The sequence below is a fragment of the Carcharhinus amblyrhynchos genome, chromosome 26, assembly GCF_965287045.1.
Source record: "Carcharhinus amblyrhynchos chromosome 26, sCarAmb.v2.hapA, whole genome shotgun sequence".
Taxonomy (NCBI): Eukaryota; Metazoa; Chordata; class Chondrichthyes; order Carcharhiniformes; family Carcharhinidae; genus Carcharhinus; species Carcharhinus amblyrhynchos.
In genome coordinates, this window is record NC_137349.1 from 11,671,467 (window position 1) to 11,696,155 (window position 24,689).

Genomic DNA, 24,689 nt, shown 5'->3' on the forward strand with positions numbered 1-24,689 from the left:
TTAAACTGTGTTGATAAAGTTTGATTTGATGACATTTAGCCCACCAATGCTTCTACTTTCTCAGAAGACTAAGGGAATTTGGTATGTCAGCTACGACTCTCACCAACATTTACAAATGCATCACAGAAAGCATTCTTTCTGATTGTATCACAGCTTGGTATGGTCCCTGTTCTACTCAACTCCGCAAGAAACTACAAAAGATCGTGAATGTAGCCCAATTCATCACGCAAACCAGCCTCCCAACCATTGATTCTGCCTACACTTGCTGCTACTTTGGCAAAGCAGCCAGCGTAATTAAGGTCCTCACGCACCCCGGACATTCTCTCTTCCATCTTCTTCTTCCATCAGGAAAAAGATACAAAAGCCTGAGACAACGTACCAAATCAAGAACAGCTTATTCCCTGCTACCATCAGACTTTTGAATGGACCTACCTTGCATCAAGTTGATCTTTCTCTACACCCTAGATATGACCGTAACACTACATTCTGCACTCTATTATTTCTTTCTCTATGAACAGTATGCTTTGTCTGTATAGCACACAAGAGTCAATACTTTTCACTGTATACTAATACATGTGACAATAATAAAATCACTCAAATCAAATCAAAAAGCTCCTCAGTTTGTCAGTAGAATCGCACCTGGAGCAAAAACATTATATGAATTTATGTCAAAATAGAAAGATTGTTGGGGTTTACTCTGGCTTCATAATATGCCATGGGGTTCTGATCTGACACCCTAGCAAATCACCAACACAACAATTCTATCTATCAGATTGGTGTCTGAAAACTCACAGTTTGTACTCTTTTCCCTGCACCTACTGATAAAGTGGTCAATGGATTCTATAGGCTGTTGGCAAAATGACATGAACTGTTGCCAATGAAAACGGAACCTGATATTGAACGAGTCTTCCAATGCAATCCATACCTTTTGAAGAGGCAACGGCCTAATGGTATTATCGCTAGACTATTAATTGAGAAACTCAACTAATGTTCAGGGGAACCACATTCAAATCCTGCCGCAACAAATGGTGGAATTTGAATTCAATAAAATATATCTGGATATAAGAATCTACTGATGATTATGAAACCATTGCCGATTGTCAGAAAAACCCATCCAGTTCACTAATGTTCTTGAGGAAAGGAGATCTGCTGTCCTTACCTATTCTGGCCTACGTATGAATACAGATCCACATCAGTGTGGTTAAATCTCAATTGCCCTCTGAAATGTCCTAGCAAGCCACTCAGTTCAAGGGCAACTAGGGATGGGCAATAAATGCTGGCCAGCCAGCGATGCCCATGTTCCACAAATGATTAAAAAAAAGGAAGAAACTGGTTAGTCCTTGGTTAGACCCACCGTTCAATGCAATCATGGCCAAACCAATGACCTTACCTCATTGACTCATCTGTATCTCTTATTAGACAAAAATCTATTCAACCCAATTGTAAAATTAACAATTGATCAAATGAGAGTTGCTGTTTGTAGATGAGTTCCAAACTTCTCCTACATTTAAAATTGCTTCCCAGTTTTACTTATAAACAATTGGTTTAGGCTATGTTGTCCAGTCCTAGGTTCCCCAACCAGCAAAAACAGTTTTTAACTATCTTTGAAAACTTCACCTCTCCTTAAATAGGCAATTTTCTGTGATTTCTGCCATTAGGGCACTGTGGCGGACTCATTGTGTGACAATTATATTCCTTAAAAAGAGTCTGTGTGAACTGCAGCAAATCCATGGGCACCACTGAGGTCTTCAGTGCTCGTTAGGCACTGCGGGGACTGGGTGGAGAGTCTAGAGTTAAGATCTCAAGCGAGACCATAAAATCCCACCCTAGGTCAACGGACATTTCCGTTATCTGCTCCTCACCCGCTTTGAATCCATGGTGAGCGAGGCAGTGGAGTTCAGGTGAAAATCTTCATTGATTCAATTGTGTTCAGCAACAGTTGCGAATAGATGGCCTCCACTCTGTTACACAAATTTAGAGAATGATACTGTTTTCTCACACTGTGCCTCGGCTGTAGCAAAAGTGGTGATGTTTTCACGGAATCAAACAGCACAGGAAGAGGCCATTTGGCCCTTTATATTCAACAAAAACAGCAAGTGCCAGAAAATCTTAGCAGGTCTGACAGCATCTGTGGAGAGAGAATAGACATGATGTACAGATACTGGCATTGGACTGGAGTAAACATAGTAAGAAATCTCACAACACCAGGTTAAAGTCCAACAGATTTATTTGGTAGCAAAAGCCACTAGTTTTCGGAGTGCTGCCCCTTCATATGGTGAGTGGGAGTTCTATTCACAAACAGAGAACATAAAGACCCAAACAAAGTCACACTATCTGTAACCCCCACAACTTACCTAGACTTGCAAACTCTCACTAATTGTCCTGTCTGGAGACAATACACATCTTCTTAACCTGTGCTTAACGCTCTCTCCACTCACATTGTCTGTACCTTTAAGACTTGATTACCTGTAAAGACTCGCATTCCAATCATTACTTTGTAAGTTGAGTTTGTGCCTTTATATGCCCTGTTTGTGAATAGAACTCCCACTCACCTGACGAAGTAGCAGCTGTCTGACAGCTCGTGGCTTTTGCTACCAAATAAACCTGTTGGACTTTAATCCTGGTGTGGCGAGACTCCTTAATGAGAGTGAATAGAGCTAACATTTCACGTCAGGATGACCCTTCATCAGAGCTTTTATCAGCAGCCCTTTATATTTGTGGCTCGCATTATTCAATCGGTTCTCTCAGGTGGATGTAAGGGGTGTCAGAAGCACTACATTCTGCACCCTCTCCTTTCCTTCTCTATGTATGGTATACTTTGTCTGTATAGAATGCAAGAAACAATACAGTTCCCAAAAGAGAAAATGCGGGAAAATCTCAGCAGGTCAGGCAGCATCTGTAAGGAGCGAAAAGAGCTGACGTTTCAGTCAGTCAAAGTGAAGCCCAGATGATCCTTTGTCAAAACCATGTCATTATCAACTCTCTTTTGGTTTTCAGATTCCAGCATCTGCAGTAACTTGCTTTTAAGCAATACTGTTCACTGTATCCCAATAGACAGTAGAATAATAAATCAAATCGAAACAGAGTAGAAGGCCCAGTGTCCAGGCTTCTGCAAGTTCCTCTGGAAAACCTTTCCTTTACCAAGATGGTGGTTATGTGACGTCATTGTCCGATGTGTACGCCCGTCGTTGCAGACAGTTTCCTGTCGAAATATGATTGGCGAATTCTAGATGATTGACAGCCATTCGGACCAATTAGAAACAGAGCAACTCCGCCCAGCCCTGGCATTGCGTGATCGGGACGGGCCAATAGGTGTGAAGGAAGGCGGAGTTGTCGAAGGTAGTGGGCGTGGTCAGGGGCGGCGTGTCAGCAGGTTCGGTTGCGGTCGCGTGGCTGGCGATTGGACGGCTCGGCAGGTTCGGTTGCGGCAGAGGTGGTGGCGGCTGTCTTTGGAAAATGGCGGCCGGGGTGTTTGGTGCCTGTCCGCTCCGGCCGTTTCTATGGCGATGAAGCGGGTCGGGCCGGCTCGGGCCGCGTGAGCGAAAAATGACCCAGGGGAAGAAAAAGAAGCGGCTGAACCGCAGCGTCCTGTTGGCCAAGAAAATCATCATCAAGGATGGAGGCACGGTGAGGCTGAGGAGGGGCCGGCCACAGCTGGGGAGGCCCGAGAGAGGAGGCTGGGGGGGTTGAGGGCAGCATTGAGCGGGGAGGGGGTATTGGGAGTGGGGTGGGGTGTGGGGGGCATTGGGAGTAGAGTGGGGTGGGGTGCGGGGGGGCATTGGGAGTGGGGTGGGGTGCGGGGACGCATTGGGGGTGGGGGGAAGGGTATTGGGAAGGGGGTGGGGGGAGGGGCCTTTGGAGGGGTGAAGGGGGCCTTTGGAGGGTTGAAGGGGGCATTCGGCTGCATGGAATTGGGGTGTATGTAGGGTATGTTTGTGCTGCCTCTGAGAGAGGGTATTTTGGGGGATTGTGAAGGGGGTGAGAGTGTATATTTTCAGTGTAATAGAGGAGGTGGGATGTGTTGCTGCTAGAGTGGATGGTGGATGTGTTTATGGGCTCTACAGCAGGAGTGGGTGATGTGACAGTCTGAATTGGGACATATGTCAACCTTCAGTGCTGCAGTGGATTGAGTGAATATTTGGGTGGAGAATTGATTGGGGGTGGGATATTTTAAGAAGCGATGGATGAAATAAGTTTGTAATCCCTCTAGTGCAGAAGAAGGCCATTTGGCCCATTGAGTCTGCACTGACCACAATTCCACCCAGGCCCTATCTCCATTACCCCATGCATTTACCCTAGCTAGTCCTCCGGACACTGAGGGGCAATTTAGTATGGCCAGTCCACCTAACCCCGCACATCTTTGGACTGTGCGAGGAAACTGGAGTACCTGGAGGAAACCCACGCAGACACGGGGAGAATGTGCAAGTTCCACACAGACACTTTCTATGCCTTTTGACTTTGACAAGGGGTCAAAACATCAGCTCTTTTCTCTCCTTATAGATGCTGCCAGACCTGCTGAGATTTTCCAGTATTTTCTTTGGTTTCACACAGACAGTGACCCAAGCTGGGAATTGAAACTGGGTCTGTGGTGCTGCGAGGTAGCAGTGCTAACCACTGTGCTGCTGAAAAGGACAGGTTGGGGTATGTAAGGGCTAGATTGGAGGGTGGAGTATGTTTGTGGGTGTTGGGAAGTGCAGTTCAAAAAAAATGATGGATTTTCGTTGGCCTCAATGAGATGAGGGACAATATTGGGGAGGGCGAAGTTGGGTTGGATGAGTGAGCTTGTAGGATATTAAACTATGCTTGGTGGCTGTACTAACTTACTTTGGGGTTGGTGAAATCGTGGGCTATATTTTAATTGCTTGTGGAGAAGGTGGGATATTTTCGTACCTCATTAGAGGGTGTGAGATATTTTGGAATTGATAAGGGGTGGGGTATAAAAGTCTTAAATGGGAGGTTTGGCATTTGCTTGGGGCAGTAGACTGGATGGGTTATTTTGGTTGGTATTGAGGGACATGGGATACATTTTATGACCAAGTAGAGAGGGTGCAATATATTAGTCCAGTGGGGGGGGCTGTTATATGGAGGAGCTGGAGTGGTGTTGGTACTGGGTGCTGTCATTATGAATAAAGTTCGTAGAGTTGTGGCTATAAGTGCTGAGGGGGTTGGGTAGGTGGTGGAATTAAACAAGTGAAGACAAAGTAATGGAAATGAGTAACAATAATGAAAGAGAATCGTGAACAGAGAGCTGGGGCAGAATAATAAGTGTGGAAAAAGTAAGGATAAGGTTATGTGCAAAGGCCTGGAGGGGGTGGGGGGGGGCAGTGGGGTAAAGATGGCATTAAAAAAAAATTAGTTTTTGGAGATTGAGGGAAAAGATGAAGGGAGGCTGAAGTAGCAGACAAAGCAACATGTGGAATGCCAGGCCAGAGTGAGCAAAGAAACTGAGATTGAGTCGGTAACTGCAAGTGAATTTGGATGAAGGGGTACATTGGGCAATTTAGTTTGCTGGAGAACGAACATAAGGAACTACAGCAGTGGACTTGGATGTGGGTGTAGTCTGCACTGATTGCTCAGAGAACTGAGTAGTATTGTTTGTCATTCAAGTAGATAATTGCCATACGTGATTCCCAGTGGTGTACTGTTAATTATTGGGCCAAGCTGTTTTGACTTTTTGTTTGCAGAAATATATTTTATACATAAAATATCTGAACCAAAAATAAAATATTTCAAATAGTACAGGAAAGTGCAATTATATTCACATATCAGAGCATTGCAAACATTTTAAAGTGGCCATGACAGCTTGATCATGTGTACCACTATCTTTTAAGAACTCTCAAAGTCTTACTGTAGTTTTGTCTATGGCTACATATCTCCTTCAGTTCTCCACTCTATCTTTTGTAAGAGATTTTTGAGATTTCGGTTTGTTAACTTGGGTTGCATATTCCGTGTCTCTGGACCATTGTTACAGGGAGTATGGTTGCACATAGTTGCTCAAGATAATCTCTTTGACTCTGTGGAGAACTCCGTTCGATGCATTAGGGAGTTGCACTTAGGAATATTTGATCTGTGTTGTTTGGAATTTTGTGATCTAAAAAGAATGATATGCTTTTATATCAATTTGCACATAGCAAGCTCCTACAGGCGGCAATGACCAAACAATGTTTTAATGATGCTGATTGCATGATTAGACTTTGCCCAGGGCACTGAGAATTCCCTCTACCATTCAAACAGGGCCATACAATAATGTGCACCTAGTCGAGAGGACAGACAGAAGCTCCGTTTAATATCTTATGTGAGATGAATGTTACACAGTGAGTTGTGTAATCTGGAATGTACTGCATGAAAGTCTGATAGAAGTAGATTCACTAGTAACTTAGAAAAGAAAGATCGATAAATATTTGAATGGAAAAAGTCTACAGGCCTTCAGGGAAAGCAGGAGAATGAGATGAATTAGGTTGATCTATCAGAGTCAGCACAGGTACACTGAACCAATGGTCCCCTCCTGTGCTGTATTATTCGATGATTCTAAGTTAATTTAGAAGCCTTGGATGTGTTATCTGAGGGCAGGAAAACTAGACCAGTGATGACTCCCGGGAGCCAGTTTGTAAAGAGTTTTCGTGTGAGGATTTTAAAAAAATCCTTCAAGACTTGTGGATTTCGCTAGCTAAGTCAGCATTTATTGCCTATCCCTAATTGCCATTGAGAAGGTGTTGGTGAGCTGACTGCTTGAACCTGCTGCGAAACATATGATGTAGGTGCACCCACAGTGCTGTTAGGAAGGGAATTCCAGGATTAAGACTCAGTGAAGGAACGACAATGTAGTTGCGAGTCAGGATGGTGAGTGGCTGGAGAGGAACTTTCAGGAAGTGATGTTCCCATGTGTCTGTTGCCCTTGTCCTAGACAGTAACAGTCATGGATTTGGAAGGTACAGTCACAGGAGCCCTGGTGAGTTCCTGTAGTGCATTGTGTAGATGGTGTGCACCACTGCAGCTGTTTGTTGGTGGTGAAGAGAGTGAATGCTTGTGGTTTGCATGCCTGCCAATCAAATGTAGCTTTATCCTTTTGTTTTGATTATTGTCACATGTATTAACATACAGTGAAAAGTATTGTTTCTTGCATACTGGACAGACAAAGTATACCGTTCATAGAGAAGGAAAGGAAGGGAGAGAGTGCAGAATGTAGTGTTACAGTCATAGCTGGATGATGTCAAGCTTCTTGAGTGTCTTTGGAGCTGCACTCATTCAGGTAGATGGGGAGAATTCCATCACACTCCTGACTTGTGCCTTATAGTTGGTGGTCAGGCTTTGGGTAGTTAGGTGAGTTACTCACCACAGGATTCCTAGCCTCTGACCTGCCCTTGCAGCCATAGTATTTATATGATTTGTCTAGTTCAGTTTGTAGTCAGTGGTAACCCTCAAGATTGTTTGTAGAATTGCCATCTCGTGTTGCATTGTTTAACGAAAGAAAAATAGAAGAATATGCTTATCAGTTGAGGGGGGCTCATCTGGTGTACTTGCATGAGCATAGACCAGCTGGGTCAAATGACCTGTTTCTGTGCTGTGCAAAAATGTATAATGTTTCTGATCTAGAGTATGTATTTCAAGTAACCAATGACAGTAGAGTACTCACATTGCCAATTTCAAAATGCTAGCAACATCCAGATGTGACAATGTATTTGTAATCGCACCTTTTATAATTTGGTGAAAGAAAAAAATGCTGTAATATATTTTCTTCTTGCCTGGCGGCGGTTTAGAACGGAGTTGAGGAAGAACTTCTTCACTCAAAGGGTGGCGAATCTCTGGAATTCTCTGCCCGTTGAAGTGGTGGAGGCTACCTCGCTAAATATTTTTAAGACGCGGGTTGATGGGTTTTTGATAAGGGAGGGGATTGAAGGTTATGGGGAGAGGGCGGGAATGTGGAACTGAGCCACGACAGATCAGCCATGATCTTATTGAATGGCGGGGCAGGCTCGAAGGGCTAGATGGCCTACTCCTCCTATTTCTTATGTTCTTGTTCCAACAGTCTCATGATTAAAAAATTCCATGTAAATTATTCTATATTTTCCTCCATAATTAATGAACTTGGAAGGAAACACCTAGCCAGTAGAATATGTATTTTGGATTTGCTATTGGATCCTGTTTTGTACTATGATTCCAAACTGTGGAGGCTTTTTAGTAGTGTTATAGTCGCAGTGTGGATAGAGTAAGAAGTCTCAACACAGGTTAAAGTCCAGCAGGTTTATTCAGTATGGTGAGCTTTTCAGAGCACTCCTTCATCCACATCATAACTGTGTGGATTGGCAGCAGACTTGTAGGGCTACATTTGTGTTGGCTGTTACAGCAAGGAACCCAAGCAAGCAGGATCCTTATTGAGTCAGTCAGGTCTTCAGTCTGACCACCTTGTACATGGTTGCAAATTATTTTCACTTCCCTCCCAGACTCCTTTAAAGATCAAACAATTGGAGAATTCTGATGAAGGCCTGTGGCCTTTGTCTGTCTGAGGTTGTTTTGAATATTGTGGTTTAGGCAATTCAGTGATGTCAGAGAAAAGGGATTCAATTAGCCTCAGCATACATTCTTGGCACAGTGGCTGGCACTGCTGCCTCACAGCACTAGGGCCCTGGGTTCGATTCCCGCCTTGAGTCACTGTCTTTGGGGAGTTTGTATATTATCCCTGTGTCTGCATGGGTTTCCTCCCACAGTCCAAAGATGTGCAGGTTAGGTTGATTGACCATGCTAAATTGCCCCTTAGAGTCATGGTGATTGGCAGGGTAAATGTGCGCAGTTGCAGGAATAGGGCCTGGGTGAGATGTGGTCGGTATAAATTTGATGGGTCGAAAGGCCTCCTTTTGTGCTGTAGGGATTCTATGATTAGGTCATTGTGGTGTTGTGCAGTTTTGTTGTATCAGTTCCATAGCCTATCCAGTTGAAAAACTCCAACAATCCCCTCATCACACTTAAACAAAGGTGCACAATAAAGTAAATGCTGAAAAAGTTCAAGTACATTAACATATTTGTGAAGGCTCACATTGATAAGGCTCCCTCCTTGAATTGTCAAAATTCAAATGTTTGTTGTGTTTGGATCAGGTGGAGGAAGATAAATCTGTTTATTTTGGTTGGGGCTGGAGAGGGATGTGGGGTGCAGGAAATGCCACTGATTGAGGAAACTAACCAGAGCAACTTGTCAGAACCTGTTGCTGCACAGCATGGTGTGTGCTGCTTTGCTTCATCTTGCTATGGTTGTTGGGTAAAATTGCCTCATTATTGCTAGTACTGTACTCTGTCATTTACTCCAGACCTCAGGCTCAGTTGAAATCTATTTGTTTTACTTAAAACATATATTCAGTCCAGTGATGTTTGCATTAGTGTTACTTCTTGTCCCTTGAGAATATCGTGGTGTGAGCTATTCCAGTCCATGTGGTTTAGACAAACCCACAGTGCTGTTATGTAGGAAGGGACCAAATGGCCGCCTCCTGCACTGTAGGGATTCTATGGTCTGTCAGTCAAAGAATAGTAAGTCTCAACACCGAGACACAAACTCAATTTACAAGATTATGGTTGGAATGCAAGTCTTTACAGGTAATCAAGTGTTAAAGGTACAGACAATGTGCATGGAGAGAGGGATAAGCACAGGTTAAGGAGATGTGTATTGTCTCCAGCCAGGACAGTTAGATTTTGTGAGCCCAGGCAAGTAGTGGTGATTACAAATAGTGTGACATGAACCCAAGACCCTGGTTGAGGCTGTCCTCATGTGTGCGAAACTTGTCTATCAGTTTTTGCGCAACAATTCTGCGTTGTCATCTGTCGAAGAATATCCAGAATTTTAACTGCGCTACGATGAAGGAATGGTGGGGTACACACAAACCAGAATGATGACTATGTCCCCATAGTGTTCCAATGCCCTCATCCTTGTAGTTGATGGAGATTGTGGGATTTGGAGGATTTTGTTGAAGTTATTTGGGCCTAAATTTTGCAGAAAGCTGTGAAGCACAGCTCTCCTTTTAATAAATTTATGAAACAGCCTGGTTATGCACCATTCAAGTATTTTTTAAAGTCCCAGTTTTATTAATGTCACAAGTAGGCTTACAGTAACACTGCAATGCAATCACTGTGGAAATCCCCTAGTCACCACACTCCGGCGACTGTTCAGGCACAGTGAGGGAGAATTTAGCATGGCCAATGCAACGAACCAGCACGTCTTTAGGACTGTGGGAGGAAACTGGAGCACCCGGAGGAAACCAGACACGGGGAGAGTGTGCAAACTCTGCATAGACGGTGACCCAAGCCGGAAATCGCACCCGGGTCCCTGGCGCTGTGAGGCAGCAGTGCTAACCGCTGTGCTGCCCTATTACTATTAGACAGTATAATGCAAAACCTTGAACATCATTCAAAAGCATCAGTTTCCCCATTTGCATTGATGGCACACATTTTGAATTCACCACCATCTCTCTGCAGCCCATCACTGATTTGTCTGACAATCAGACCCAGGTGAACTAAAATTTCCTCCAGTTAAATATTGGGAAGACCCAGATCATTGTCTTCAGATCTGTCACAAACTCAGTTCCCAGCCATCGGCTCTAACTTTATTCTCTTGCCACAGCATTGGGTTGAAGCAGACTATTTGCAACCTATTTTACTCTAAACTGAGCTCCCATCCATATACTGCCTCATTGCCTAGACCATCTACTCACCTCTAACCAGCAGCCTTCTCCCTTGCTCGTCTGCTGAAACCTTCATCTGTGACATTTTTTAATCTCTAATATTAAAGTCCATAAAATTTATGGACTTAACCTCAAGTCCATAAGCCTGAGCTTATCACAATCCTACTGCCCCTATCCCTTTCATCTTCTGCTTGCTGAACAATATTGCCCCTTAGTTAAGCAAAGTCTGTAAGATTCTTCTGGTTTTTGAATTCCTGTGTGGCCTCTGCCCTCCGAGTCTGAAATCATCCCCAGTGTGTTTTCAAAATCTCAACAGTTCTTCAGTTCTGGCCTCTCGGTTGTCCCTGAATTTCATGGTCCCACCATTGATGGTGACTATACTCTCAGCTTTCTGGGCTCTAAACTGTGGAATTTCCTCCATAAATCTCTCCATCTGCAAACAGAAGAGTTAGGAGCAAGAGTAGGGCACTCACCCTTGAGCCTGCTCTGCCATTCAACAAGATCACAGCTGATCTGATTGTAACTTCAACTTCCTGTCTGCCCCTTATAATCTTTCACTCTCTTGTTAACCAAGAATCTATCTAGCTCTGCTCCTTTGAGATATTCCTTAAAAAGCTCCTTTACCTTGTCACCCATCCTAATATCTTCTCGTGACTGTGCCAAATTTCGTTTGGTGGTCCTTTGATGAGCCTTGGGATTTCTGCTATGTTAAAGGTGCTATAAAAACACAAGTTAATGTGCGTTGTGGGTTTTGGGAATTGGACAAACAGTTTCCATGGTCACCCAAAGCACCATGAGGAATTTCCCCATTGATGATCAGAACATACCCACGCACAACAGTCCCTTAGAGGCTTGGTCCTTGAATTCTGCCAGTGATTAACTCTGGTGCTAGGAGGCACAAAATATTAGTGGGGAGGGCAGTGGATGCACTAGGAAAGTGGAGTTAAGGCACAATCAAATCACCCATGATCATATTAAATGGTGGAGCAGGCTTCAGTGGCTTCATGGCCTACTGCTCCTATTTACCATATTATTATAATGACTCTGTAAAAGCGCGCACAGTTCTGGGAATCAGAAGGCCTTTTTGAAAAACAAATCTTTCTCCTTCACAGGAAACAATTTGACTTGCTCTGTTTTATCAATGTCTTTCCTGATCCTGAAAGTCTTAGCTCACATCGAAGTTTTTTTTCTGTAAGAGAAAACCCATTTCAGTTCTGAGTCCTGGAATTGTTCGCTTCCCTGCTTTTTGGAAGGTGATGATATCTTTCCCAGGATTGGGTGACTGGAATTGCATGTAGAAAGCTGGATGGGATTCTGCCAATTCTTAAATCTTCACATCAGGTGCTAATATTTGCAAAGAGCCCAACCTGTTTTCTCATGCTGCATGAAATGTTTGTGACTCCACCTGGCATTTGCTGAAGTGGCTAAGCTTAGATCAAGAACTAAATGTGCTGGGGATGAACGCGTGCCCTCCTGTGCAGTGTTGCTTTTTGTTTTTGCTCCAACTCTGTGTTGCCCGTATGTTGAGCAGCCTTGAACTTGGTTCTTAAAACAAGACGTTTTCAAATAATATTTGCACTGCTTCAACTTTGCTTTCCCATTGGAGAACCAGCATCAGAGTTCTTATCTCCCTGGTCACTGAGGCCGAAGCTTTCAACCTAGTAGAAAGAGGGGATATATTGAAACATGAAACTAGGCATGCTCCATTTGATTTACGCATGGCAAGCATTTGTAGCAAACTAAAGAGCCAAGAATTTCTCTGCAAATTTGTCAACGTCACCACTGAAGCTTCTTAAATCACAACTTCTATCAAAATCACTAGGAAAGTGTCTTTATTAGTGTACCACAGCATAATAAAGAGCTCCATTTTAGCCAAACTCTGCCAATGCCAATCAATTTAATAATTTACCCCACAAATGTGTTACACATGCATAATTAATAAAAGATATTGAATGTAAAGTTCCTGGATTCCAGGATTAATACTCAAGTTGTGAATTATGCAGTTGTCTTTCCGAATGCATGATGTGGAGATGCTGGCGTTGGACTGGGGTAAACACAGTAAGAAGTCTCACAACACTAGGTTAAAGCCCAACAGGTTTATTTGGTAGCAAAAACCACTAGCTTTCAGAATGCTGCCCCTTCGTCAGGTGAGTGGGAGTTCTATTCACAAACAGGGCATATAAAGACACAAACTCAATTTACAAAATAATAGGAATGCGAGTCTTTACAGGTAATCGAGTCTTAAAGGTTCAGACAGTGTGAGTGGAGAGAGCATTAAGTGCAGGTTAAAGAGATGTGTATTGTCTCCAGACAGGACAGTTAGTGAGATTTTGCAAGTCTGTGAGGTTACAGATAGATGAACCCAAGATCCCGATCCTTAAAGCCTGTACCTTTAAGACTTGAAGGAAAGCTAGTGGCTTTTGATACCAAATAAACCTGTTGGACTTTAACCTGGTGTTGTGAGACTTCTTACTGTGTTTTCCTAATGCAGGCAGACACTACAAGTGCTCAGGGAATCCTGCATTCTCAGAGGTAATATTCTTTTGATGAAGCATTAAACTAAAACCAGTTTTTGTTTGTGCGGATGTTAATGATTCCATGATACCATTTGAAGAACATGGGGTTTTTGTGTCTTGATCAGCATTCTTCTTCAACAGTCACTCGCTCTCGAATAAGATTGTCCACCTAAGAAACTGTGTTGCTGGTCATGGGTTCTGTGGGTACTTATTTGGCTGATGAGACTGACCCTAGAGCTACATCTTCGACTGCGCACTTGGCAATTATTTCCTGGAGCTGGGTTTGGTCCTTGGACTTCAGATCACTGTGATTACTTTCTCAGACCCCTTTCCGGGCTTCCTCGTGCTGTCGGCGTCTTTGAAGAATTGTGCCCCTTCAGACAGGAGGTTCCTCCTAGTTGGTGTCTTTGGAGCAACAGTCTCCCAGGCATTAACTTCTTGCCTTCAGGATGTCTTTGAAGTGGGAGCCTTCCATGAGTTAATGTGTGCCCCCCACCCCAAAATAAAGTTTTCATCTTGTGTTGTGGAACCTTTCTTATTTGGCAACTAAAACAACAATGATGGCATTTCAGAGAAAACGAATTAGCCGAGAGTTGCTTTGCGAGACCTGCAGGTCATGAATGACATTGGAGAAATCTAAGCTTGTTCTTCTTTAAACATCAATAATAACTTGTATTCTCTTCCTAGGAGATTTCATGAAGTGTCACACAAATGAGTCAATTTCCAGATTCTTTCCTTCCTTCTACAATCATGTTTTTCATTGTGTGACCTGGGGTGAAGTGCTATGGTGCTGCTAGGCACCAACAAAGCTTGCAAATGAAAGACACTGCTCTCAGTTGAAATATAGCGAATCCAAGATGCCATGGTTGTATTTAAAAAGCCTGAAATGGAGGTAAGGGGGGTAATAATGAAGTAAAGTAGAAAGTGTCACATGTTTGAAGCTTACCATGAACAAGAAAAGGAAGTTCTGAAGTGCACTGAACGTAGAAACTAGTAGCAGGAGTAGGCCATTAGGCCCTTTGGGCCTGCTCCGCCATTCAATTTGATCATGGCTGATCATTGAATTCGATATCCCGATTTCCATCACCCCCCCATCCCAAGAGCTATATCTAATTTCCTCTTGAAATCAGACAACATTTTGGCCTCAGCTACATTCTGTGGGAATGAATTCCACACATTCACCACCTTCCGGGTGAAGAAATTTCTCCTCACCTCAGTTCTGAAAGGTTTAGCTCTTATCCTCAAACTATGACCCCAGTTCTGGACTTCCCTATCATTGGGAACATTTTTTCTGAATCTATCCTGTCTAACCCTGTTAGAATTTTGTAAGTTTCTGAGATCTCCTCACACTCTTCTAAACTCCATGAATACAATCCTAACTGACTAAAGTCTCTTCTCATATGAGAGACCTGTCATCTCAGGAATCAGCCTGGTAAACCTTTGCTGCATTCTCTCGATAGCAAGGACATCTTTCCTCAGATAAAGACACTCATATTCTGTCCAAAGATGTATCCTAACTCAACTCTCTCAATTCCTGAGCCATTTATTACTCAAGAGTGGCCAAGTTATTTTCCCTTGCTTCTCTTGCATTGTTTTCAGCTCCATGTCCCTTCACCCATGTTGGTAGCAACTAAGAGGAAAGAGTCCACCTACACTTAATGATGGGATGGAATGAACACATGTTTGTTATGTTGTAACTTTACAAATATTTAATTGTTTAGCCCAGGGCTAAGGGAGGGGTTTTCTCATATGCCAACATAAGCTGATTTCCAATATCGTTGGTTCATTTTAAATTTTAGCTGCATGCAGCAGATTTCAAATTGTGGTCTTATTTATGAAGCATTGATCTGATTTGTGGCCCAACTCAACTTCGAACAGAGAATGTAGCCGTTTTGTTGACTTAAATTGCAGACTGTGTTAAGTAATTTTCCAGTTTAGTTGAGTTATTCTAACTATTGAGCTAGCTGAAGTCTGTAAGCTGTTGATATGCTCAAGCTCCTGTTAGAATGCAGTAAAGGTCATGAAAGATGTGGTTTTGCCTTCCTGAACTGGATGGAGTTGAGTGGGTGTGAGGAGGGTGGGCTGGCAAAGAATAGAAAAGGGCCTTGTAAAAGGTGGATGAAATGCCAGCTAATTTAAATGTGGTCAATGTGGCCTTCTGGACTAGTTTTAATTGCTTCAAGGCCTCTGAGGAAATTCACAGATTTTTCTTCCTAACTGGTCTCAGAGTTTTACTTTTTGTTAAAAAAAATCTCCCAGAAGGCAGCTACTGATGTGTAGGAGGGTATTCCTGAAATCATGACTGAGGACAGATTCAATAGAGTAGGTGGTCTTTTCCTGCTTTTCGTTGTTTGTTTGTGACTGAAGGCTGTGCTTCACACTCTGAGCTTCTTAATTCCCTGTCGTCCCTCCAACCTTGCCTTTTAAAACCAAGAAGGCAAAAGTCTGTCTTGAGAGGTTAGGAGTGTTCAAAATACCCCTCAACATTGGGAGAGTTGTGAATGGAACACAAAAGAAACTAACAGAAAATGGTCAAAAGTTAAAGTAGAGAATAACTTGATACAGTGACATTCCAAAGGCATAATTTATTCAGTACAAGCATTACATGAACAGTTATTTAGATTGCTGTACTTCTAGCCTCATTCTCCTTGAGGATCTTCATATATTAAAAATCTTATTTCATCATTCTACATTTATATATCTACATTTATAATGAAAACCGTCAGTGTAAAGTTGTCATAGAATTATACTCTCCTGTCTCTCCCGGATATGTGATAGCATTACTACCAGTGAGAGGGCATCATCAGAGCATGATAAGTTTATTTAACCATTTCCCATTATAAATGTGGATACAAGAATGTATAATGAAAGTATAAAATAAAGTCAATGCATATGTTCCCTGTTGTAACTATCCCTTATCACCTAAAGCTCGATTCACCTGAGGCCGACACTTTGATTGACTGTTTCTTTGTTCTCAACAAGAAGTCGACTACTTCTTAAATCCATGGATTTGCGCCAATGTCCATACTGCCACATCATGCTTGAATTGAAAGTGGCCAAACCACTCTTATTCTATGTGTTAAGTACAAGTTCTTAATTCCTTTACATTATTTGAATTTTGGATAGAGATTGCATTATATTTGACTGGGTGTCTTGAGGCCAGAGTACATTTGAGAGAATGAAGCTCGAGTATAGGGAGTGGGATAGCTTGATCTTGGGATTGGACATAGCTCGGCACAAATTGAGGGCTGAAGGGCCTGTACTGTGCTGTAATGTTCTATGTTTCTATGATAACCTTGTGCATCCTTGTGAACAATTTACAATCTTGGGCAAACTCCCAAATATTTGGATCATTTGGGAATGCTTTATTGACAGTGAGGGACATTCATTTCTATTTTAATTTTTGAAACAGGAAAACTGATGTCTTCCAACTAGATAACAGCAGATATGTAGGCGGCACAGTGGTTAGCACAGCTCCCTCACAGCGCCAGGGACCCACGTTCGATTCCGGCCTTGGGTCACTGTGTGGAGTTTGCACATTCTCTCTGCGTGGGTTTCCTCCAGGTACTCTGGTTTCCTCCCACGCTCCAAAGGTGTGTGGGTAACGTGGATTTTTTTTTATATAGAATCCCTATAGTGCAGAAGCAGGCCATTCGGCCCAATCGAGTCTACACCAACCACAATCCTACCCAAGGCCCTATCCTCACAACGTCAAACATTTATCCTAACGGGTCCTCTGACGCTAAGGGGCAATTTAGCCTGGCCAATCCACCTAACCCGCACCCCTTTGGCCACCCAAAGAGACACCCACGCAGGCATGAGGAGAATGTGCAAACTCCACACAGACAGTGACCCAAACTGGGAATCTAACCTGGGTCCCTGGTGCTGTGAGGCAGCAGTGCTAAACACTGTGCCACCCAGTTTGACCATGTTAAATTGACCATTAGTGTCAGTGGGAGTGTGGTGTTAGCAGGATAAATACATGGGGTTACAGGAATAGGGCCTGGGTGGGATTGTTATTGGTGTATACGCAATGGGCCGAAATGGCCTCATTCTACACTGTAGGGATTTTCTGATTGAGTGAGCTAGCCGCAAGTGCTGGTTTTGCAGAGAAATTATGTATGATGTTGACACTTCCTTCATATTGAATGGAATAAAATGTAGCTACCTGGAAGTGTAATCCAGGCTCATGTGCAAGATGGTAAATCACAAAAGCAAATGTTGGAATGGTTTGTAACTGTCTTTTGAACTTGTAGGTTAGACTATTCATCTTGGGTTGCTCTTGGATATTTACTCTTTTTGATAATCAGCTGTGAATACTGTATAGCGGTTTTTATTAAATTCTTGGACTGCTTTAGTACTGGCAGTGCAAATGTTGGCTCTGTTGTTGGCATGCTGTGATGTTTGTAGTGAACAATGCTAACCCAAATACTAGAAGCTTGAGTGCAATGGATGATGAAAGGTCATTGACTTGAAAAATTAACTTTGTTTTCCTCTTCATAGATCTTGCATGACCTGTTGAGTATTTTCTTTGTTGTTCCTTTTCCCAGTTTCCAGAATCTGCAGTACTTTCCTTTGTAACCTGCTCGTACTTATGTCACCATATCCTTATTCCTGCAATATTCCTCCACTGAAGTATCATGTGGATGAAGTGCCTTCTTTTTTGGACAGCCTCCAAGCAAATCTGAAGTGGCTTTTTATTGTATTGCAGTGGGAAAGTGAAGTGGATGGGAAGTACAATTTTCAATCATTAATTTTCTGCTCCCTACCCTTTCTGAAATTGTTGACTGAGTTACTGTTCTGTGGTTGCTGGTTACTTTCTGGAAGTGGTCATTATTCATATTTGAGTGCATACAGTGAGTGATGGCAACCTATTCAAATCTGAATAATCAAAACTGAACCAGGCCAATGCTCCTCTTACTCAACACCAAAACCCAATTGTATGTACAGACTTTGTCTAGAGATCATTGCATAATGATTTAGAATTCTGAACAGTGACAAATTTATACCCTTCCTGTCCCAAAGCTAATTGAACATCCCTACAGCCCCGTGAATGACAGCCAATTAAGCTTAGGACAGAGATTCAAGTTGGGACTTTTCTAAAGCTCGTGTTTCAGTTACTTACTGAGCTGTCAAACAGGTAATTTATTTTTTGGTGTTTTAAATTGAGGGAGAATATAAATTGATCCACTTCTGAAGATGCAAGAAACTGGAAGGTGACAGCATAGGCTCTATATCCTTCGCTCCACTGCCCTTCTCCTCTTGGTCATGCTGGTGTGTGCATACAGAGGCCAGAAGGGAGGCATGCTTGGATGCCCTTGCACTCCAATCTGGTGAGTTCAAGCTGGAATTAATAAAGGTGACTTATCTCTTCTAGACTGCAGAAGCTGTGTAGTACAGAGGATTGAGAGAGAAAATTAAATGCAGAGGAAAACTGAGAGGGGTAAAAGAGCAGAATTGTGTTTTTGAAGAGGACATGCTTAAAACAGCAGGAACTTGTGTAATTTTTTCATAAAAATCGTAGGCAGAAAGACTTGCAGTTATATAATGCCTTTTACGACATGAACATCCCAAAGAAATTTAGAGCAAATTGTCCTTTTGAATTGTAGTCTGATGCAATGCAAAAAGCAAAGCAACTAATTTTTAAATGGCAAGAGCTCGAAAACAATAATGAACATAACCGCATAATCCTTTGTCTAGTGAGATTGATTGAGGGATGATTATTGACCAGGATATCCCTGAGAACGCCCCTGCTGTTCAAAATGGTGCCTGTGGGATCTTCTATTTATATTTAAATAGAATAGATATAAGTATTCTATTACATCTATAAGTAGACATACTGTTTATATCTAGACAGGGATCTCAATTTAAAATCTCATCTGAAAGACATAATTTCAAGTAAATAGTAAGTTGTGTTTATTATTAGTGATTTTCTTGCGTTAGGTACTTCTAAGATAATTATAAAAAATTGAGTTCCAGAGACAACCAGTTTTAGAAATTTAAAGAGATAAGAAATTTGGGAGTATTTTAAAATCTGGAAATATATTTATTGATAAATATATACAAAAAAAACCCAGAATGTAAACCCATGGGCCACAACTTCCCAGTACATTGCTATCTTATAACCATGGATAGCATAGGGCAACGCATAACAGAAGTGCTGTCTTATGGCTTTTTTAAGCTTGTAATACACAAGCTGCTGCAGAATTTCATAAATATGTCAATAATTTGCTGTGAGCTTGTATAATTTTCCTTTTTAGATTCATACAGTGGTTCTCCACACCTTGGAATCAGCATCTTAATGGTTATTTCATGTTTAGTAACTGTGCCATCTTCAAATGTGACTCATTCAGTAAGTTAAACTCTGACTCCCTTGGTCTCCCCCATTTCCACCATCAATAGAGTTTTAAAATCCACACATGGAATTACTTAATCATTGCTCTTGATTTATCTTGCCCTTTGGCTTAATCATTTCATCATTATAATAGTCATGCAATCAATCACTTTTGAAGTGTACAGACTTGCTCTGGCCTCTTGCTTATCTCTGCATTTAATCTTGCCAACTTTGTGACTGTGTCTTCAGCTGCCTGGGCTTCAAACTCTGGAACTTCCTAAACTATGCAAGACATCTTGGACAGTGTAGCTTTCTTTCTAGGTTAGGCACTCTAGCCTAAAAGATGTTCGTTAAATCCATAAACTTTGGACCCAAAGGTGATAGAGCTGACTTAAGCTAATACATGACATGGCAGAACCCTTAAGAATATTGATAGGCAGAGGAATCTGGGTGCACAGGTACACAAGTCCCTGAAAGTGGCAATGCAGGTGGAGAAGGTAGTCAAGAAGACATACAGGGCATGCTTGTTGTGTTCATTGGCTGGGCCATGGAGTTTAAAAATTGACAAATCCTGTTGCAGCTTTATAGAAACTTAGGCCACACTTGGAATATAGTGTTCAATTCTGGTCGCCGTACTACCAGAAGGATGTAGAGCCTTTGGAGAGGGTACAGAAAAGATTTACCAGGATGTTGCCTGGTATGGAGGGCATTAGCTATGAGGAGAGATTGGAGAAACTTGGTTTGTTCTCACTGGATTGACAGAAGTTGTGGGGTGACCTTAGAAATCTATAAGATTGAGAGAAGAGTGGATAGTCAGAAGCTTTTTCCCAGGGTGAAAGCATCAATTATTAGGGGGCACAGGTTTAAGGTATAAGAGGCAAAGTTTAAAGGAGATGTACGAGGCAGAGTTTTTACGCAGAGGGTGGTGGGTGTCTGGAACTTGTTGCTGGGGGAGGTAGTGGAAGTGAATACGGTAGTAACTTTTAAGCGGCGTCTTGACAAATGCACGAATAGGATGGGAATAGAGGGATACGGTCCCCGGAGGGGTAGGGGGTTTTAGTTCAATCGGGCAGCATAGTCAGTGCAGGCTTGGAGGGCCAAAGGGCTGTTCCTGTCCTGTAATTTTCTTTGTTCTTTGACATTCTCTACTTAACCAGTTTCCTTGGCTGTTTGAATTTTTGTGCCATATCTGAACCTGCATGAGGGTCAAAGACCTGGTTGACAGTTTGTGATGGATGATTGGATGTGCAAGAGTGGCCTGTGATGTCTTTTCTCTCTTTGAACCCCCCACTGCCCCCTCCCCTGTGGTCTTGCTGCTTCAGATAAAGAACTCAGTGGGAAATTAGGGTGAGCTGCAAGTTTTTGGTATGGTATGTCCAAGTTCCAAAAATCTCCCTTGGTATTTTGGGCCGTTCATGTGAGCTGTACTTTATATACTGCTGAAGCACCTCTATGGAAAAATATGAATACAAAATGAAAGAGTTAATTTGTTAGAGGTGTTGGCTTTCAAAATTTGATCTTTTCATGAATTTGAATGATAGTAGATTCACTATCTTCTCTTTTGCTTGTTGATGTTCAAGTAGAATTTCTTGAGTTTTGTACACTGCACTGATTTTATGCATTAGTATGGAGGTGCTACCAAAAGTTTCAAAAAATAGAATGTTCATTTTGTTCTCGGCACCTTTGCATATTTTCTACTTCTGCCCTGAACGCATGGGGTATGTAATGGACAGTGGCTGCAATACCTGAACGAGATATCAGTATAGACCCTGTTGGGATTGAACTTGGGACCTTCTAGTTTGTACTGTTAGGTATTACTTACTTAGGTATCAGCTGTGGCTCAGTTCATACTACTGTCATCTCCGAATCCCAAGATTCTGGGTTCAAAGTCCCACTTCAGGCCTTGAGCACAAAAATCTAGCTTGACATTTAATGCAGTACTGAAAAAGTGCAGCTCTGTCTTTCAGTTAAATGAAAGCTCTACTAGTCGTCTTGTAGGTGTGAGAGATTCCATCTTTTTCGAAGAAGAGTAGGGGAGTTATCCGTAATACTTATCCCTCAATCAGCACCACAAAGAAGCAATGATCTGCTTATCTTTGGCTGCAAAAGACTTTGAAATATTCAGCAGCCCTGAAAAGTGTACTTACAAATGCACTTTTTTGTATGGTGAATAGCTCAAATAGCAATACTAACATTGACTATTTCTAGAAATTGCAAAACGTATATTTTGTAATTGAAATGGAATTGTGACTTATAAATGTTGATGATGAAATTGATGCCAGAAATTATCCAGGGGTTAACCTGTTTCCCCTCTGCCCATGGCTATTACATAATTGGTGACTAAGTACAGTCATCTGTTTACTGTCTGCAAATACTTCAGACTCTAGTAGAATGAATATTATTCTGGTTGCAGCAAACAGTATGTAAAGTTGTTCCTCCTACAGGAACAGGAGTGCTAGTTGTTTTTAATCCCTTCCTCTCCCTTCAGATCTGGAGGGCTAAATGAACGGTTGGGACTGAGGCTAGTTGCAGTAAGCTGTCAGCTAGCTCTGCATAAACCAGTGATTGAACCCATCCTCTGTGTGTATGTGCCCCAGTATTACACAGTGTACAGGAGTGTTTTGATACAGTGCAAGCTGAATGTTTCTACCTAATTCTAGATTCAGTTAGCACATTGTCTGCAGAGACGTGAGCTTTCGTATGAAACTACCTTTCAGAAGTAACTCAAGATCTGTAATCTGTAGCTGGATAGAAGTTTTAGCTTGAAGGTGGTGGACAGATTTTCCTTTAAACTGTTTCAAATGAACTTTTTTGAACTGATTTAGTATTTTTGGAGGTGTGATTGTGCGTAGTCTTTGCAACAGTTGACTGGGACATGGTCCCTTTTGTATAGTATTGAAATATTTTGTCCAAGGGAACCAAGATCATGATGTGCCAAGGAATTTTGCAAGTTTTGTGGATTTCCTAACTAATAAGCTATAGCTATTTTACAAGTGTGTGTTCCTTTTAGTACCTCAACCAACCCTTCTGTCTCCATGCATAGCTTGCCTTTTTGGTGTCAGTTGATTCTACCCCTCCTTTTACAAACATTTTACGACTTGTTTGCCTGTAGAAGATTTTTGGATTCCCTTTTGTGTTAACTACCAGTCTCTTCTCATGCTCTCTCTTTGCCTCTCATTTCCTAGTCATTTCCCCTCTGAGCTTTCCAGATTCAGCCTGGTTCTCACTTGTATTATCAACAGGACAACTGTCTTGTTCTGCTTCATCTTGCTATCTGACTCCGGCTACAAGAGCAGATTAGAGGCTGGCAATTTTGCAGCAAGTATTAACTCTTGACTCCCCAAGCGCAAGTCAGGAATGTGATGGAAAACTCTCCACTTGACTGAATGAGTGAATTCTAACAACACTGAAAACCCAACACTATCCAGGACAGAGCAGCCTGCTTGATTGACACCCATCCACCACCTTCAATGTTTATTTCTCCCACCACCGAAGCACAGTAGTAGTAGTATGCAAGATTAACTGCAGCAATTTGTCAAGCATTCTCTGACAGCATCTTTCAAATCTGCGATCCCTAGAAGGTTAAGGGCATTAGATGCATGGAAACACCATCACCTGCAATTCTTCATGCCATGCGCCACCCAAGCTTGGAGTTGTATCCCTGTTCCTGCCTTGTTAGTGGGTTCCTAGTAGCAATGTGGATGTACCTACACTGATTGGAGTGCAAGAAATTCAAGGGGACAATGCTCATATTCTATGAAAGAATTTTAAAAAGTGTTACAAAACCGAATGAGTTGAGGCATCAGTGAGTCATTATCTGACTGGCAGAACAGGCTCTGAATGGGCATTCCTGTTCCTGTGTACCTCCCTGTGCCTGCAGAGCTAATTGGCATTGAGGTTGAGATTAGAACATGTATAACTGTATTGTTCCCTTGTGGCACGGTATTGGAAGTCTCACTGTTGTGAAATTGGGGCAAGCGCTGATAGAACATTACAGCGCAGTACAGAACCTTCAGCCCTCGGTTGCACCGACCAGTGGAACCAATCTAATGACCCTCTAACCTAAACTATTCCAATGTTATCCATATGCCTGTCCGCTGACCATTTGAACGCCCTTAAAGTTGGCGAGTCCACAACTGCTGCAGCAGAGCATTCCGTGCCCTTGCTACCCTCTGAGTAAAGAACAGAGTAGTACTGTCACTGGACTAGTAATCCAGAGATCCAGCGTAATGCTCTGGGAACACGAGTATGAATCCCACCTTGTTAGATGGAAAAATTTGATTTCAGTAAAAATCTGGAATTAAAGCAGTGGTATGTGGCAGTGATGACTAATTCTGTGACTGAAGCCAGTGCTGTGGGGACAGCTTTAAATGAATCTGGAATATAAAGTACCGCTACCATCTATTGTTGTAAAAACCCATCTGATTCTCTAATGTCCTTCAGGAAAGGCAATTTGCCATCTTACCTTGTCTGGCCTACATGTGACTCCAGATCCACAGCAATTGTAGTTGACTCTTAAATGCCCCCTAAAATGGCCTGGCAAGCCACACAGTTCAAAGGCATTTGGGATGGACAATAAATGGCTAGCAACACCATGAACAAATAAAAAATAATCTTGTGTTTTTTTCAGTTTTTTGGTTATGTCATTGCATCAAATTATTCAATTTTGCAACTAAACTGAATAATAATGGATGCTGCTTAATTTATTTTTTCCCCCGCAGATGTCATTGAATCTATTTGTCTGTGCTGTTCCTTATTGGAACTGACAAAACTAAAAAGTACCGGAAGTAAATGTGGGCAGTATGGTGGCACAGTAGTTAGCGCTGCTGCCTCACAGCACCAAGGACCTGGGTTCAATTCTGGCCTCGGGTGACTGTGCAAACTCCCCACAGAGATTCTCCCTGTGTCTGCATGGATTTTCTCTGGGTGCTCCAGTTTCCTTCTGCCGTCCAAAGATGTGTAGGTTAGGTTGATTGGCTATGATAAATTGCCCCTTCGTTTCAGGGGATTAACAAGGTACGTTTATGGAATTACAGGGATAGGGCCTGTGGGTGGGATTGTCGTCAGTGCAGGCTCAATGTGCACTGTAGAGATTCTGTGATTCTAAATGAACTGATATTAAAAAGCTTCAGTTGAATTCTCTTTGAACCTTTTTTGTTACTTTTTTCTGTCTAA

The 24,689-nt window shown here is 42.3% G+C and overlaps 1 protein-coding gene across 1 annotated transcript in view; it reads left to right on the plus strand.

Moving 5' to 3' along the window:
- Positions 1-3,431: 3,431 nt before the first annotated feature.
- LOC145358860 (solute carrier family 71 member 1-like) overlaps positions 3,432-24,689 on the plus strand; it is a 70,220-nt gene continuing 48,962 nt past the window's right edge. The window contains exon 1 of the mRNA XM_080213204.1: positions 3,432-3,627. Within this exon, the coding sequence (XP_080069330.1) occupies positions 3,547-3,627 (81 nt within the window). The 5' untranslated portion in view covers positions 3,432-3,546. The remainder of the gene's footprint in view (positions 3,628-24,689) is intronic.